An 18,853-nucleotide genomic window follows, 5' to 3' on the forward strand; every position below is an offset into this window, starting at 1 on the left:
GGGGCATGTGCCTGGGTTGCGAGCACGTCCCCAGTGGGGGATGTGCGGGAGGCAGCTGATCGATGTTTCTAACTCTCTATCTCTCTCCCTTTCTCTCTGTGAAAAATCAATAAAATATATTTTTAAAAAAAAGTTGTGCAGGAATATTCATAGCAGCTTTATTCAAAAAGTGGAAACAACTCAAGTATTCCATCAACTGATGAATGGATAAAGTGTGGTCTATCCATACAATTGAATATTATTCAGCCATGAAAAGGAATGAAGTTCTGATACATGCTACGGTCTGGATGAACCTTGAAAACATTGTGCTCAGTGAAAGCTAGCTGGGATTTGGGTTATTACTGTGTTGAATGTGTAGATCAGTTTGGGGAGTACAGGTGCCCCTCAAGTTATGATGAGGTTATGTCCCGATAAACCCATCATAAGTTGAAAATATTGGAAGTCAAAAACACATTTAATACATCTAACTTACCAAACATCATAGCTAGCCTAGCCTACCTTAAATGTGCTCAGAACACAATATCCAAAAATGCTGGCAACACAGTACACCGTAGAGTATCAGTTGTTTACCTTTGTGATTGCATGCCCGACAGAACTGTGGCTCACTGTCTGATGTCCCACATATTGCTTGCCTGGAAAACGATCGAAATTCAAAGTACGGTTTTGTACCATTGTAAAGTTAAAATATTGTAAGTCAAACCATTGTAAGTAGGGACTGTATTGCCATCTTAATAATATTAAGCCTTCTGACCCTTCAACATGGGAAATCTTTAGATTTTTCAATGTTTTAATTTAGATTTTTTGTAATTTCAAAAATCTTGTGTAGTTTTCAGTGTATAAGCTTGGCACTTTTGTTAAATTTATTCCTAAGTATTTTATTTTTGAAGTTATAAATGGAATTGTTTTCTTACTTTAATTTTCAGATTGTTCATTGCAAGTGTATAGAAATACAGTTGAGCCTGGCCGGACTGGCTCAGTTGGTTGAGCGTCATCCTGTGCACCAAAAGGTTGCCGGTTCAATTTCAAGTCAAGGCACATGCCTAGGTTGTGGCACATATGGAAGGCAGCCAATTGATGTTTCTCTCTCTCTTTCCCTCCCTCCCTCCCTCCATGTCCTTAGGTGAGGGTTTAAAAGAAAGAAAGAAATACAGTTGATATTTGTGTACAAGGTCATGTCATTTGTGATTAGAGGTAGTTTACTTTTTCCTTTCTAATCTGGATTCCTTTTATTTCATTTTCTTGTCTAATTGTCCTGGTAGAACCTCCATTATGTTGAATAGAAATGACAAAAGTGACATCCTTGTCTTGTTCCTAATCCTAGGAAAAGCTGTTAGTCTTTCACTATGAATAACAAGTTAATTTTGATTTTTTCATAGAAGCCTTTATCAGGTTGAGGAGGTTTCTTTCTTTTCTCATTTTATGCATTTTTATAATGAAGGAATTTTTGTTAGATGCTTTTTCTGCATCTATTGAGGTGATCATGTGGTTTTTGTCCTTAATTTTAATGATATGATGTATTACATTGATTGATTTATATATATTTAATCACCTTTGCATTCCTGGGATAAATCTCATTTGCAGACTCCCCCCCCCGCCCCCTTTTTTAAAAAGTATATTTTGCCGAGGCCGGTTTGGCTCAGTGGATGGAGCATCGGCCTGCGGACTGGGGGGTCCCGGGTTCGATTCCGGTCGGGGGCATGTGCCTGGGTTGCGGGCACATCCCCAGTGGGAGATGTGCGGGAGGCAGCTGATCGATGTTTCTCTCTCATCGATGTTTCTGGCTCTCTGTCTCTCTCCCTTCCTCTCTGAAAAAATCAATGAAATATGTTTTGAAGAAAAAAGAAAAAAAAAAGAAAAAATATATATTTTATTGATCTTTTTACAGAGAGGAAGGGAGAGGGATAGAGAGTTAGACACATTGATGAGAAACATCGATCAGCTGCCTCCTGCACACCCCCTACATATCAGGACATATCAGGATATCAATTCAGTCCTGATAGGCCCGCAACCCAGGCACATGCCCTTGGCTGGAATCAAACCTGGGACCCTTCAGTCTGCAGGCCGACGCTCTATCCCCTGAGACAGACCGGTTAGGGCTTAAATTGATTTTTAGAGAGAGAGGAACGGATGGGGAGAGAAAGAGAAATATTGATGCGAGAGGAAAACATAGATCAGCTGCCTCCTGCATGCCCTCTACTGGGGATCGAGCCCACAACCCAGGCATGTGCCCTGACCGGGAATGAAACTGGCAACCTTTCAGTGCAGAGGACGATGCTCAACCAACTGAAGCACACTGGCCAGGGCCAGACTCCTTTTTATGTGCTGCAGTAGTCTGTTTTCTCATCTTCTGTCCAAGAGGTGACCATATTTTGTGAGTGTTTGCTGTGCTTCATGTGTGGGTTTATGGGTGTGACACTAGCAGTCTGCACTTATGGCTTGAACAGAGTGAGGGTCCCCAGACCTCAGGAACACTTCTTATGTCCCTCCTTCCCCACTAGCACCTCAGAGTTTGACTTACAGATTTATGGTGACTAGAGTGGTGTATAGCCCAGGATGCTGATCACTTTCTTTGAACCACTTTGAGGATGGAAACAGCAACCCAGCCCAGTACCTTTCTCCTTTCTCCTGACTGTGTCCTACATGTGAGGGGGTCAGTGGTATAGAGGAGGCTGTGTTTACCAATGATGGGTTCTGGGTCTGGTTTTCCAGTAGCTGGAGAAGTTTGACCTTTAGCTTATCTCTGAACTTCCAGGGGGAGGTGACTAGATTACCTCTGTGGTTTTCTAATGCTCTCTTTGGGGTTTTTATCCTGGTGTCACAGATAGAAGCCAGCCAGTAGCCATGACACTGGAGAGGAGAAAAGTCACTGATTTGCACTAACCTTTCAGTTGAAATCAAACATTTCCTTCAATCATAAAAGTAGACAACAAATGTCTGCTGGTTACACAGTACCAGCCTGGAAGGTTGCTTTTAGTGAAATATGTGGCTCCTCTCCTTGGAGAACCAATTTGCTTTCGGATGATAGGTGGCTCTCATACCGGCATCCCTATCCTTCATCCTCTGAGAGTCATAGGAAAGGCTGAGAGCAGCTGTGTGGTCCCCAATGCCAGAGACGCTCCACGGAGGATGCCTCAGGAGCAGTGTGGTGGGGCATGCAGCTTATGCCTGTGGTTCTTTGTTAGGGATGCATGGCCATTGCTGAGGTCCCTAAGATCCTTGGGGCCACTGGGGTGAATGGGTGTCAGTGCCTCCTCTCTGTGGTGATAGGCAGGTCCAGAGGGTCCTGCTGCCACCCATCCCAGGTCTGCATTTGATCTTTGTGAATTGTGCATCACACAGTCCAGTCCTAGAGATAGCAGTATGCTGTGGGGGTTCCCCAGCTGGGACACATGAGTCTTATTCCCTTTATATCCCTGAGCAGTTTATTACAAGAAGGTATTCCTGCCCTGCAGGGGATCCAGTTCTTTCCTGCATTTTGTGCATGTTCATTGTGTGCTTGCTGCATGTCCGGAACTGTTTTTAAGCACCACAGGCCCCTTGAGATGCTCCAGCTGAGAGAATGCTGGGTGAGGGCTGCTCTAGTGTTGGTAAGAAGCACTAGGACAGTGGTTCTCAACCTTCCTAATGCTGCGACCCTTTAATACAGTTCCTCATGTTGTGGTGACCCCCAACCATAAAATTAGTTTCGTTGCTACTTCATAACTGTAATTTTGCTACTGTTATGAATCATAATGTAAATATCTGATATGCAAGATGTATTTTCATTGTTACAAATTGAACATAATTAAAGCACAGTGATTAATCACAAAAACAATATGTAATTATATATGTGTTTTCTGATGGTCTTAGGCGACCCCTGTGAAAGGGTCGTTCGACCCCCAAAGGGTCGCGACCCACAGGTTGAGAACCGCTGCACTAGGAGACCATGAGGCAGGGAGGTGGCCAGAAGGAGCTTCCCTGGTGGCCAGGGAAAATGTCACTGAGCAGGTGACCTTCGAGCCAGCCCTGAGAGGAGAGGGTCTCAAAATGGGGTGTGAGGGATGGGCCCTGGACAAGTAAGGCTTTTGGGATTGTACAGTATAGTCTGATTCCAAGTGATGAGTGCTGTGCTGGCAAAAAGTCCCAGTTTATGCCCATGTCAGCCATGATGTCCTGATATGACCGTCCACAGGTGTAAGTGTTTTGTATCTCAGCATGACCATTTTCCTCTTCTCATCAGCCAGGGCCAACTCGTTTGTAGGAACAGCCCAGTATGTTTCTCCAGAGCTGCTCACAGAGAAATCGGCCTGTAAAAGGTAACCTGATTTTTTTCTTGTTCTTATCCATATATATATTTTTTTTCCTGATACATAATAATCTTTTCTCTAAAGTAGCTAATACAGTTTTTCATGTGAAATTAATAGTTAAGAGAGTGCCTTTCACCCAGCCGGTGTAGCTCAGTGGTTGAGTGTCTGTCTATGAACCAGGAGGGCATGGTTTGATTCCTGGTCAGGATACATGCCCGGTTTGGGGGCTCAATTCCAGGTGGGAGGTGTGCAGTAGTTGACTGATTGATGAATCTCTCTCATCATTGATATATTTCTCCTTGAAAAAATTTTTTTTTTATTTTTGTTTATTTTTTTTTAAGAGAATGCCTTTCATGGCCTTTATATAGCTAAGCCTACTTTGGAAGAAGTTAGCATTTTGCCTTTTAACCAATATCTTTCTTTTAATAACCAATGTGCTACTTTATTGTTACACTTTATACTTCCTGGGGTGGTTGTTGCTCTATACTTTGAGAGCGGATCTTGTTCCCTTAGAATAACTGTTCGGTGAAAAGAAGTGTGGCAGACAGGTCTTTATTTTTTTATTTATTTATTTTTTAAATATATTTTATTGATTTTTTACAGAGAGGAAGGGAGAGAGATAGAGAGCTAGAAACATCGATGAGAGAGAAACATCGATCAGCCGCCTCCTGCACATCTCCTACTGGGGATGTGCCCGCAACCCAGGTACATGCCCTTGACCGGAATCGAACCTGGGACCTTTCAGTCCGCAGGCCGACGCTCTATCCACTGAGCCAAACCAGTTTCGGCAGGTCTTTATTATTTAACAAGGCTTCTTGCTTGTTTCAAAGCCCAGGGTTCCTTGTGTTGCCTCCTGCTCTGGCAGCCTGGCATTACTGGCAGCCACAGGTCAGCTGTTTAGTGTTATGGACTCTGCAGACTATGGGAAGAGGCCCAGAAGGCAGCATGTGTGGGAGGGGACAGAGCCAGCTTCCTGGCAAGGGTCCAGGCAGCACTAGCCAACTCTGCTCAGGGCTCAGATCTGGGACAGGCCTGGCAGTGGCTGCAGGGTGAGGGCCTTGGTGGGTATAGAGTAAATTAGAGTATAGAGGACACAGGAGCTGGGGTTCTGTTCACAAGGGTGGTAGTCTGAAGAGTGGAGAAGGGTCAGCATCAGGGCAGCTGGGCAATGGAGGAAAAGAAGGTGTGTGTGGGGGGTGTTGATGGCTAGGAGTGGGGAGAAGTCTGGGGAGCTCTCAGGTAGGCATGAGGGAGGTGGAAGACTAGGGTGGCAGTAGAATCTGGGGTTTCAGAGTTTGGGGAGTGGTTCTAGGTGGTGACAAGATTCTGGAGTTAAAGCTTTTCTTTGGATTCTTCCTCCCCAGGGCCAGCCAAGCACATGGTCTGCTGGCACCTTCCCTTGAGTTGACAGAGGGTCTTCGGGTCAGTGACCTAGATTGGCAGGCTGCAAGGGGCTGCCTTCCTAAAATGACAAAGTAACGGTGCCAAAGCCTTCAGAGGAGTGATTCTGGGGACAGCAGCTCTGTGTTTGTGAGCATAACAGCTTTTAAAAAAACTCTTTAAGGGGTGGAGCTGTGGGGCAGAAACATGATGAAGGATAGAAGGATGCTCTCTTAAGGATTAAACTTGGATCTCCAGGCTCTTTATTTTGAGCTCTTGCCGAGGGCCAAATGCTATTGTAGGTCAGGGATTCCTACATGGAGCCTTTTAACCAATATTCTCCCCAGGGGACATTTGGCTGTGTATGGGCACAGTTTTGGTGTCACAACTTGGTGAGAGTTGGGAGAGAGTGCTATTGGCGTACAGTGGATGGCTGCTCAGCATCCTGCAGTGCAGAGCCATACTCACAGCAAGAATGATTGGCCCCCCGATGTCTACAGTCCTGAGGCTGAGACACCCTCCTAAGGGTGGTTGGTGCTGTTGGCCAAATTCTTGAAGTGTGTGTGTCACTGCTGACTAAGTACTAGCTTTTCATCAATTTTGGGTTTACTTGTAGGATGAGGCAGCTTATTAGCATGATGGGGAAGATCTCCGCTCTACTGAATGCGATAAGGAAGACACCTTTTGTGAAAAAAGGAGGGAGAATGTCTACCCAGATCTGTTTGTTCATGCATTTTACAACACTAGAAGAGTATACAAGAATTGGAAAAGAACACTGTAATGTTGAGGGAACAGGGTTGTGAGGGAGATATCAATATATATCTTTTCATGCTTTTCAAATTTTTAGTACGTGATATTCAAAAATAGTTCAGATTTTTTAATTTAAAAAGTGATAACATATTCATTGGAAAGAATTCTTAGAAAATATGGAGAATAAAAATACAAAAATATTCAGTCTCCAGCCCACTTACAGTCTCAAATAATGAGTTGGTGTATCTTCCCAGTTATTTTTTTCTAGGGGTATCATATATGGTTATGTAATTTTTATGCAACTTGGAGTCATGCTGAATAACCAATTTTGAATAGTTATTAAATAACCATTAAATATTTAATGGCTATTATCTAATTATTAAATATATAATGGTTCATTATATAATTATTGCGATTATATGATGACCATTTCCCTGTGTCACTAAAATTATTTGCAGTCATCTTTAACAGCTATGGAGTGTTTTAGCATATGATTTACTGTTGTTTGTCAAACTCTTTATCATTGGACGTTGAAGTGGTTTTGTTTATTTGGCACAATCTGGTAGGCTTACTGTGTGCTGCATATTCTGTGCTGTGGGGCAGAGGGGTACTCCTGCTTGTCCAGAGGGAGAGATGGGATATCTGCTGGGCTGCCCCAAGGCTGCCCTAAGTTCCTGTGTTGAATTTCAAAAAGTAGAATGACTTGCTTTACCTGAACATTTTTAAAATCTTTCGTACTTGCTAGAAATATTAAACTGACTACCCCTTTAGTTTTTATTGTATTTTAAAACATTTTAGAGCCCTCACTGGGTAGCTCAGTTGGTTAGAGTGTCATCTCGATACGCCAAGGTTGTGGGTTCGATCCCTGGTCAGGGCACATACAAGAATCAACCAATGCCCCTGGCTGGGTGCTCAGTGGTTAGAGTGTTGGCCCACAGACCAAGAGGTCATGGGTTCAATTCCCAGTCAAGGGCACATACCTGGGTTGCAGGAACCCTGCCATGGTCAGGCCCATGCGGGAGGCAGCTGATCAATGTGTCTCTCTCACATCGGTATTTCTCTCTCTCTCTCTCTCTCTCTCTCTCTCTCTCTCTCTCTCTCTCTCTCTCTCTTCCTTCTTCCCTCCCTCCCTCCCGCCCTCCCTGTCTCCTTCCTTCCCTCTGCCCCCCACCCCTGTCCCCTCTCTTTCCATCCTCTCTCTGTCCACATATAAAGGGCATGCTTTGCTGTAGGTGTTTTTCTTATGTAGCTTCCTATTTTAACTAGACTAAACAATAGAGAAAATCAAGTATAAAAACTAGTTACTGGGTAGAATGTAGGTGTTTGTTTGTTTGTTTATTTATTTATTTATTTATTTATTGTTAATCCTCACCCGAGGATATTTTTCCATTGATTTTTAGAGAAAGTGGAAGGGAGGGAGAAGACACAGAGAGAAACATCAATGTGAGAAAGACATTGATTTATTGCCTCCTGCATGTTCCCCAACCAGGGCTGGGGATTGAGCTTACAACCCAGGTATCAAACCCGGGACCTTTCAGTCCAACACTCTATCCACTGAGCCAAACAGGCTAGGGTGTAGATTTCATTTTTTAAATGCCCTTCACCCCTCTTTGTGTTGTGACTCAGATTTCTGACCTGTTACGTTTCTATTCCAAATCAAGAGCTTCCTCTTCTCTCCTGTTGCTGGTGATACAGAGCCCTCATCCAAGGCCCAGGCACTGCAGTTGGCCAGTTGTCTGCACCCATGCCCTTGGAATTCATTTTCCAGATATCAGGCTGTGCCTCTTCCAGACACTGACTACATCCAGTCACCTCTAAGCCCTATAGACAGGGCAGGGATGGAGATGGGAGTAGGGAGAAGCAGCTGGCAGTGCAGGTTGAGGAGCATCTTGATGATTTCTTAGGGCTGAGCTGGGAATAGAATACAACACTTACAGAGGAAATTAAATATGCAAAGTAGATGTCAGCTGTGAGCTCTGAGGTGGCACTGAGAGTACAGAAAGCGGACCAGAGCAGGTGGGAGAGGGGGTGGCATCCAGGGCAAGGAGAGCAGTGCTGCCCCCGCCCCTCCTCCTCGAGTCCCTGCCAGCTGGTTCTGGAAATGACAGGGCAACTTAGAACTGTAGGGTGTTTCTTTTGAAACATATAATTAAAATGTTTATAAAGAAGGAGCAGGGCTTTGCACTGTGAGTCCAAGAAGGGGAAGAGAAAGCTTGCTTTGTACACATCCTATAGATTGTCTACTTTGGTTTCCTATTATCTGTGAGCTTGTGTCTCTGTCCTGAGGGTAAACAGTGAGTTAATGAGAGAATCTCTTAGCAGCCTCCTCAGCACCCCGCTAACCGCTGGCACTGGAAAAAGGTGCGTGTAGGATACTCTGGGCCCAAGTTCCCAGGGAGGCCCCTTTGAGAAGGGCCTGAAGTAGGTTCCCACCTTCACACTGACCTGGTTTTAAAGGAGTGCAGTAAGTAGGAGGCTGAAATGGAGTGGTATGAACAGAGGGAACGGAAAGGACCTCTGCATGTCACTGAAATTTTACAAATGTCATTCTTTGTTTTTCCCCTCAAAGTTCAGACCTTTGGGCTCTTGGATGTATAATATACCAGCTTGTGGCAGGACTCCCACCGTTCCGAGCCGGGTAAGAGACATTCCCTGGTCCTTCCCTCTACCATCCACCTTCTACCCACCCCGCACCCACATACCTCTGCCCATTGAAGCAGTCAGAGAAGTGGGAGGGGGCTGAGCCAAGGTGGGAGGACTTTTACAATGATGCTTTAATGAATACAGTGGCTCTGTGGGGAGAAGAGATACTGTCCCAGGAAAGGTACAGCTCGCTTCTAGGAGATTTGTGTGACCCTACCCAGAATGATGGTTTCTCTTATTTTTACAGAAACGAATATCTTATATTTCAGAAGATCATTAAGTTGGAATATGATTTTCCTGAAAAATTCTTTCCTAAGGCAAGAGACCTTGTGGAAAAACTTTTGGTAAATATTTTGCATTTTCTTCTTGTAAGATGATCTGGTAGCCAACCAGTCCCTCTGAACCTGGAGGCACCTATCTGTCTATACTAATAAAAGGGTAATATGCTAATTAGACCGGGTGGACTGGACATCTTCCAGTCATCCGGTCCTCCTTCTGGACAAAGCCACGGTGGCGGGGGCCGAGGCAGAGGCGGTTAGGGGAGCAGTTAGGGGCGATCAGGCCAGTAGGAGAGGGTGGTTAGGGTGATCAGGCCAGCAGGCAGACAGAGTGGTTAGGGGCGGTCAGGCAGGCAGGCAGGTGAGGAGCCAGCGGTCCCACAGGGATTGGGCCTGAACCGGCAGTCGGACATCCCCCGAGGGGTCCTGGATTGGAGAGGGTGCAGGCTGGGCTGAGGGACACCCACCTCTTTGTGCACAAATTTTGTGCACTGAGCCTCTAGTATCTACACTAATAAAAGAGAAACATGGTAATTGGCGTACGACCGCTACCCTTCCCATTGGCTAATCAGCGTATCCTTATGCAAATTAACTGTCAGCCAAGATGGCGGCCGGCAGCCAGGCAGCTGGAAGCGAACATGAGGCTTGCTTGCTGCAGGGACTGCAGGCTCCAACTCTCAGCCGACAGTTTGAAACTTTGTAACAAATATAGCCAGCTGGGATCTCAGAGCTGAAGTTATACATTGTTTCGATTATAGAACAGCAAACAAACCAGCAGCGGAGGCCTCAGAGCTAGAGACAGAGCTAAAGCTGGCCCAGAAGAAAAACAAAGAAAAGAAAAAAAGGAGCGGTTGGGAGATTCGGTCAATCACCAGCCTGAAGGCAGCCCTCAGCCCCTCACCCAGACTGGCCAGGCACCCCAGTGGGGACCCCCACCCTGATCCAGGACACCCTTCAGGGCAAACCAGCCGGCCCCCAGGCCTCTATCCTATATAGTAAAAGGGTAATATGCCTCCCAGCACCGGGATCAGCGGAGCCAGGAGACCTCCTGGCACCGGGTCAGCGTGACAGGGGGCAGCGCCCAAACCCCCTGATCGCCCTGCGGCTCTGTGTGTGACAGGGTGCGGCATCCCAACCCCCTGATCCGCCCTGCTCTGTGTGTGACAGGGGGCAGTGCCCTAACTCCCCCATCGGCCCTACTGTGTGCGTGACAGGGGGGAGCTCCCCAACCTCCTAATGGGCCCTGCTCTGTGCATGACAGGGGGGAGCTCCCCAACCCCCTGATGGGCCCTGCTCTGTGCGTGACAGGGTACGGAGCCCCAACCCCCCTGATGGGCCCTGCTCTGTGCGTGACAGGGTACAGAGCCCCAACCCCCCTGATGGGCCCTGCTCTGTGCGTGACAGGGGGCAGCGCCCCAACCCCCTGATTGGCCCTGCTCTGTGCGTGACAGTGGGTGGCACCGCAACCTCCCCATCAATCCTGCCTTGAGTGTGACAGGGGGCGATGCCCCAACTCCCAATCGGCCCTACCCTGAGCGTGACCAGGGACTGCACCTAGGGATTGGGCCTGCCCTCTGCCACCCGGGGGCAGGCCTAAGCCAGCAGGTCGTTATCTCCCGAGGGGTCCCAGACTGCGAGAGGGCACAGGACGGGCTGAGGGACCCCCCCTTCCCCCCCGAGTGCACAAATTTTTGTGCACCGGGCCTCTAGTATATATGTAAAAGGCTAATATACTAAGTGTCCGACTATCTGACCAGTCGCTATGACAAACACTGACCACCATGGGGCAGATGCTCAATGCAAAAGCTGCCGTAATGCACACTGGCCATTTACAGAGAAACGGCACCTTGGACCTGGTGCCCACAAAGCAACACTTGCCTTCCCCCAAGTGGGACACAGGGCCCGCCACCACCCCGGAGTGACAGCCCACCAAATCTCGGACAATGCTGTCAAGACCCCATGGCGCAAAATGCGGCCCACAGCTCAGCCCAGCCCAGCCCTGAAATGGTCACTGTGGGCGCCGGGTAATGATATCATGTAGCAGTGCCCGGCTTCCTTTCCTGCGTTCCCTAGTGACAGCTAGCCTCCTTGCAGTTTCTTCAGCCCAGGAACACAACTTGCTTTATAGCCAGGTACAAACATTTCACACTTTAACCAAATGTCTGTGAAGCATTTTCTTTCTTTTTCTTTTTTATTAAATCTTTATTGTTCAGATTATTACAGTTATTCCTCTTTTTTCCACCCATAGGTCCCCTCCACCCGGTTCCCACCCCATCCTCAGCCCTTACCCCCCCCCCCCACTGTCCTCATCCATAGGTGTACGATTTTTGTCCAGTCTCTTCCCGCACCCCCCACACCCCTTTTCCCCCCACTCCGAGAATAGTCAGTCCATTCCTTTTCTATGCCCCTGATTCTATTATATTCACCAGTTTATTTTGTTCATCAGATTATTTATTCACTTGATTTTTAGATTCACTTGTTGATAGATGTGTATTTGTTGTTCATAATTTTTATCTTTACCTTTTTCTTCTTCCTCTTCTTAAAGGATACCTTTCAGCATTTCATATAATACTGGTTTGGTGGTGATGAACTCCTTTAGCTTTTTCTTATCTGTGAAGCTCTTTATCCGACTTTCAATTCTGAATGATAGTTTGCTGGGTAAAGTAATCTTGGTTGTAGGTTCTTGGTATTCATCACTTTGAATATTTCTTGTCACTCCCTTCTGCCTGCATAGTTTCTGTTGAGAAATCAGCTGACAGTCGTATGGGTACTCCCTTGTAAGTAACTGACTGTTTTTCTCTTGCTGCTTTTAAGATTCTCTCTTTGTCTTTTGCTCTTGGCATTTTAATGATGATGTGTCTTGGTGTGGTCCTCTTTGGGTTCCTTTTGTTTGGGGTTCTCTGCGCTTCCTGGACTTGGAAGTCTATTTCTTTCACCAGGTAGGGGAAGTTCTCTGTCATTATTTCTTCAAATAGGTTTTCAATATCTTGCTCTCTCTCTTCTTCTGGCACCCCCATAATTTGGGTGTTGGTGTGCTTGAAGTTGTCCCAGAGGCTTGTTACACTCTCTTCATATTTTTGGATTCTTTTTTCTTTTTGTTTTTCCAGTTGGTTGTTTTTTGCTTCTTCGCATTTCAAATCTTTGACTTGATTCTTGCGATTCTCTAGTCTGCTGTTGGGAGTCTGTATAATATTCTTTATTTCAGTCAGTGTATGCTTAATTTCTAGTTGGTCCTTTTTCATATCCTCGAGGGTCTCACTAGATTTCTTGAGGGTCTCACTAAGTTTATTGGCGGTTTCTAGAAAATTCTTTATAAGTGTGGTTTTGAACTCTGTATCCTGTAGTTTGCTTTCCTCCATTTCTGTCATTTGTGACCTATTTCTTTGTCTCAGCATTTTTTATGCTTCCCTGTGTTGGTAGAGTGGCTTTCTGTGCTAGATGTCCTATAAGGCCCAGTGGCTCAGCCTCCCCAATTACCTGGGGTGGACATGCTTGGACACCCTTTGTGAGCTTTGTGCACAGTCTTGTTGTAGTTAAGTCTTGATTGTTGTAGGTATCACTGGGAGGAATTGATCTCCAGGCCAATTGGCTGTGAGAATCAGCTGTGTCTACAGTGGGAGAACTTCTGTGCTGAAGACACCCTTCTGGGGCAAGACTTGCTTCAGTAGGGCTTTGGTGCTCACTGAGTCTGCCCCCTGAGTGTGTCCCTTATGGGTCTGAGGAGTTGTAATCTGGATGGTCCCACTCTGACCACTGGGTACACTGGTTCTTGGATCTCTAAGGAGGTGCTAATTTAGCCTCTGCCTGAAGCTACCCAGCAGGAGCTATGGAGAAGTCTTCAGATTCCTCTTCTTTGTTTGGGGTTTGGAGGTGCCTAGCCCAGCTGTGAAGCAATGCAAGCAGCTGTGGGGCTTTGGGCCTTCTTTTGGAAGTTCTGGGTCTGTCTGGCCCAGCTGCAGTTTGCTAGGTAATTTTCAGATTGCAAAGGGCCAGGCCTTTCATATGCAAAAGCCTCTGTGCCCAACATGGGTGGGGCGGGGTCTCAGGGAATCAACAGGGCAGAGCAAGCAGCTATGGCTGATCCTCAGTCCTACCCTAAGAGGCCCTGTGTCTCAGTGTCCCGGTAATGGCTGCAAGCACCTCTGAGAGAAAGCCACCCTCGAGTTCCAACCGATGCCAGACAGTCCAGTTTCTCCCCGTATGAGTCTGGGTCCCCAGAGACTTGTCTGGAACTGGAGTTCAGAGCAGTCGGGAGCTTGAGACTCCCTCCCGATTGAAAAAGACAACCGCGTCCTCAGCTGCCAGCCCTTTCAGCGTGTGCCTCCGTACCTCTGCACTTTACTTCCGTACCTCCTCTGAGTCTCAGTGTGCTTTTCTCTTTCCTTCTAGTTGTAGAATTTCCACTCAGCCAGCCTTCCTGTGTTCCGGATGATGTTTGTTTTGTCTTTTAGTTGTATTTTTGAAGTAGTTGTGCGAGGCAACAATTTCCAGTGTTTACCTATGCCGCCATCTTGGTTTCCCCGCATTTTCTTGTGCTTCATCTCATTTAATCCTCATAGAAGTCCTGGAGTAGGTAAATAGGAGACTCGGTGGAATTCTATTTTCTTTACATTAGCTGGAAAACAGAGATTTAGAAAGCTTAGAAACTTGACCCGACTGAAAAGAAATAAGAAATGGTGGACCTTGAAAATGACTTCAGGTTTTCTCACTGCTCAGAATATAGTCAAACACTGCTGCAGTTAAATATTTTACCCTTTGTTCTCCTTGAGTGATCTACAGTAATAATCTGCTTCATGATATTTACTGCTGTGTTGCTGACAATTTGACCTGAACGAGAAGTTGGGGTGCTTCACTGGGCTGGAAAAAGTTTAGCTAAATCAGAAAGCAATAAAAGCCATATATGACAGGCCCACAGCCAACATCATACTCAATGGACAAAAACTAACACCATTTCCCCTAAGAACAGGAACAAGACAGGGATGCCCACTCTCACCACTCCTGTTCAACATAGTACTGGAAGTATTAGCCATTGCAATTAGATAAGAAGAAGAAATAAAAGGTATCCAAATTGGAAAAGAGGAAGTAAAACTGTCCTTATTTGCAGACCACATGATATTATACATACAAAACCCTAGAGACTCCATCAAAAAACTACTAGACTTAATACATGAATTTGGCAATGTAGCAGGATACAAAATTAACCCCAAGAAATCTGAGGCATTTCTATACACCAATAGTGAACTTTCAGAAAGAGAGATTATAAAAACAATCCCATTTACCATCGCACCAAAAAAATTAAGCTACCTAGGAATAAACTTAACTAAAGAGGTAAAAGATCTCTACTCAGAAAACTATAGGACCTTGAAAAAAGAGATAGAGGAAGACATAAACAGATGGAAGAACATACAGTGTTCATGGATTGGTAGAACCAACATCATTAAAATGTCCATACTACCCAAAGCAATCTATACATTCAACGCACTTCCCATTAAAATACCAACGGCATACTTCACAGATCTAGAACAAACTCTCCAAAAATTCATCTGGAATAAAAAAAGACCCCGAATAGCTGCAGCAATCCTGAGAAAGAACAAAGTAGGTGGGATCTCAATACCAGATATCAAGCTGTATTACAAAGCCACTGTTCTCAAAACTGCCTGGTACTGGCACAAGAACAGACATACAGATCAATGGAATAGAATAGAGAGCCCAGAAATCAGCCCGAACCAATATGCTCAATTAATATTTGACAGAGGAGGCAAGAACATACAATGGAGCCAAGATAGTCTCTTCAATAAATGGTGTTGCGAAAATTGGCCAGATATGTGCAAGAAAATGAAACTAGACCACCAACTTACACCATACACAAAAACAAACTCAAAATGGATAAAGGACTTAAATATACGACAGGAAACCATAAAAATTCTAGAAGAATCCAAAGGCAAGAAAATCTCAGACATATGCCGAAACAATTTCTTCACTGATACAGCTCCTAGGGCACTTGAAACTAAAGAGAAACTGAACAAATGGGACTACATCAAAATAAAAAGCTTCTGCACAGCCAAAGAAACCATCAACAAAACAACAAGAAAACCCACTGTGTGGGAAAACATATTTGCCAATGTCATATCTGATAAGGGCCTAATCTCCAAAATTTATAGGGAACTCATACAACTTAACAAAAGGAAGATAAACAATCCAATCAAAAAATGGGCAAAGGATCTAAATAGACACCTTTCAAAACAGGACATTCAGAAAGCCAAGAGACATATGAAAACATGCTCAAAGTCACTAATCATCCGAGAGATGCAAATCAAAACAACAATGAGGTACCATCTCACACCTGTCAGAATGGCTATCATCAACAAACGACAAGTGCTGGAGAGGATGTGGAGAAAAAGGAACACTTGGGCACTGCTGGTGGGAATGCAGACTGGTGCAGCCACTATGGAAGACAGTATGGAGCTTCCTCAAAAAACTAAAAATGGAACTCTCATTTGACCCTGTGATCCCACTTCTAGGAATATATCCCAAGAAACCAGAAACACCAATCAGAAAGGATATATGCACCCATATGTTCATAGCAGCACAATTCACCATCGCTAAGATCTGGAAACAGCCTAAGTGCCCATCAGCAGATGAATGGATTAGAAAACTGTGGTACATCTACACGATGGAATACTATGCTGCTGTAAAAAAGAAGGAACTCTTACCATTTGCAACGGCATGGATGGAACTGGAGAGCATTATGCTAAGTGAAATCCAGTCAATGAAGGAAAAATACCACATGATCTCACTCATTCATGGATAATAGAGACCATTATAAACTTATGAACAATAATAGATACAGAGGCAGAGCTGCCTCAAACAGATTGTCAAACTGCAGCGGTAAGGCCGGGGAGGGTTGAGGGGCAAGAGGGAGGGGGTTAAGAGATCAACCGAAGGACTTGTATGCATGCATATAAGCATAACCAATGGACATAAGACACTGGGGGGTTGGGGAGGGCCAGGGGATTGTCAAGGGCGGGGGGGAAGGATACACATGTAATACCCTTTGTAATACTTTAAGCAATAAAATAAATAAAATAGCAAAATTTTACCTCGGGGGGGGATAAATAAATAAAACAGAAAGCAGGTCTAATTAATCAAATTATATATATATATATATATATATATGTATGTGTGTGTGTGTGTATATATATGGCTAAGTTGACTTGTGCATGCACAGTACATATAAAGCTCTCACTGCTGCCAATCGCATGCATGTGTTTCCATCTGTCATTGTCAGTTGTAAATTTGGTTGACACTTTTATTATAGAGAAAGGGTGAATAGTGATATTAAAATATTTCTTCTAATTAATTTCCTTTCAGTGTGCACAAATTCGTGCACTGGACCACTAGTATTTAATAAAAAGCTATTTATGGGTTGATAGTGATTATAGATAGATTTGTATCTCTTACCTTGTCTCATCATAAGCCCTTTCCAATTTCCAAATGCCTAATTCTTGACCTTAATCAGGAAATTACTGTACCATTTAGCATTTGCTCATCCATATATATAGCATTTTATTTTATTTTTTAATATATTTTTATTGATTTCAGAGAGAGAGAGAGATAGAACATCAATGATGAGAGAGATTCACTGATTGGCTGCAACCAGGCATGTCCCCTTGACTAGAATCGAACCTGGGACCCTTTGGTCCGCAGGCCGATGCTCTATCCACTGAGCAAAACCAGTTAAGGCAATATATATAGCATTTTTTTTTTACTTTTTTAGGAACTCCATACTGTTTCTCACAATGGCTGCACCAGTCTGCATTCCCACCAACAGTGCACAAGGGTTCCCTTTTCTCCACAACCTCGCCATCATTTGTTGTTTGTTGATTTATTGATGAGGAAGGTGATATCTCATTGTGGTTTTAATTTGCATCTCTCTGATGATTAGTGACGCTGATAATTTTTCTTATGTCTATTAGCTATCTGCATGTCCTCTTTGGAAAAGTGTTTATTAATTCCTTTGCCCATTTTTTTATTTTTTATTTTTATTGATTTCAGAGAGGAAGGGAGAGGGAGAGAGAGAAACATCAATGATGAGAGAGAATCATTGATCAGCTGCCTCCTGCATACCCCCCACTGGGGATCGAGCCCGCAACCCGCGCATGTGCCCTTGACCGGAATCGAACCCAGGACCCTTCTGTCCGCAGGCCAATGCTCTACCCACTGAGCCAAACCGGTTAGGGCCTTTGCTCACTTTCTAATTGGATTTTTTTTTCTTTTTTTTTTTTTTGTCTTTATTTTTATTTATTTATTTATTTAATAATTAAATATTTATTGTTCAGATTATTACATTTGTTCCTCTTTTTTCCCCCCATAACTCCCCTCCTCCCAGTTCCCACCCCACCCTCCGCCCTCACTCCCCACCCACTGTCCTCATCCATAGGTGCACGATTTTTGTCCAGTCTCTTCCCGCATCTCCCACACCCCTTCCCCCCACAACCATAGTCAGTCCATTCCCTTTCTATGTCCCTGATTCTATTATAATCACCAGTTCATTCTGTTCATCATATTATTTATTCACTTGATTCTTAGATTCACTTGTTGATAGATGCGTATTTATTGTTCATAATTTGTATCTTTACCTTTTTCTTCTTCTTCCTCTTCTTGAAGGATACCTTTCAGCATTTCATATAATACTGGTTTGGTGGTGATGAACTCCTTTAGCTTTTCCTTATCTGTGAAGCTCTTTATCTGACCTTCAATTCTGAATGATAGCTTTGCTGGATAAAGTACTCTTGGTTGTACTTCTTGGTATTCATAACTTTGAATATTTCTTGTCACTCCCTTTTGGCCTGCAAAGTTTCTGTTGAGAAATCAGCTGACAGTTGTATGGGTATTCCCTTGTAGGTAACTGAGTTTCTTTCTCTTGCTGCTTTTAAGATTCTCTCTTTGTTTTTTGCTCTTGGCATTTTAATTATGATGTGTCTTCGTGTGGTCTTCTTTGGATTCCTTTTGTTTGGGGTTCTCTGCGCTTCTTGGACCTGTAAGTCCATTTCTTTCACCAGGTGGGGGAAGTTCTCTGCCATTATTTCTTCAAATAGGTTTTCAGTATCTTGCTCTCTCTCATCTTCTGGCACCCCTATTATTCTGATGTTGGTACGCTTGTAGCTGTCCCAGAGGCTCCTTACACTATCTTCACACTTTCGGATTCTTTTTTCATTTTGCTTTTCCGGTTGGGTGTTTTTTGCTTCCTCGAATTTCAAATCTTTGACTTGATTCTTGCGCTCCTCTGGTCTGCTGTTGGGAGTCTGTATAATATTCTTTATTTCAGTCAGTGTATGCTTACTTTCTAGTTGGTCCTTTATCACACCATCGAGGATCTCATTAGATTTCCTGTACATCTCATCAAGTTTATCGAAGCCTCTAGAAGCCTCTTGAGAGACCTCAAAAGTGTGGTTTTGAATTCTATATCCAGTAGCGTGCTTTCCTCCGGTTCTGTTCTTTGTGGCCTGTTTCTTT

The 18,853-nt window shown here is 44.4% G+C and overlaps 1 protein-coding gene across 2 annotated transcripts in view; it reads left to right on the plus strand.

Moving 5' to 3' along the window:
* PDPK1 (3-phosphoinositide dependent protein kinase 1) overlaps nt 1-18,853 on the plus strand; it is a 102,656-nt gene that overhangs the window by 51,754 nt on the left and 32,049 nt on the right. For both annotated transcript variants that reach the window (XM_070413208.1, XM_070413209.1), the window contains exons 7-9: nt 4,220-4,295; nt 8,986-9,054; nt 9,307-9,403. In XM_070413208.1, coding sequence (XP_070269309.1) covers nt 4,220-4,295; nt 8,986-9,054; nt 9,307-9,403 — 242 coding nt within the window. The remainder of the gene's footprint in view (nt 1-4,219; nt 4,296-8,985; nt 9,055-9,306; nt 9,404-18,853) is intronic.

Source organism: Myotis yumanensis, unplaced genomic scaffold, assembly GCF_028538775.1.
Source record: "Myotis yumanensis isolate MYYU_CA2020_CCGP unplaced genomic scaffold, mMyoYum1.0.hap1 SCAF_4, whole genome shotgun sequence".
Taxonomy (NCBI): domain Eukaryota; kingdom Metazoa; phylum Chordata; class Mammalia; order Chiroptera; family Vespertilionidae; genus Myotis; species Myotis yumanensis.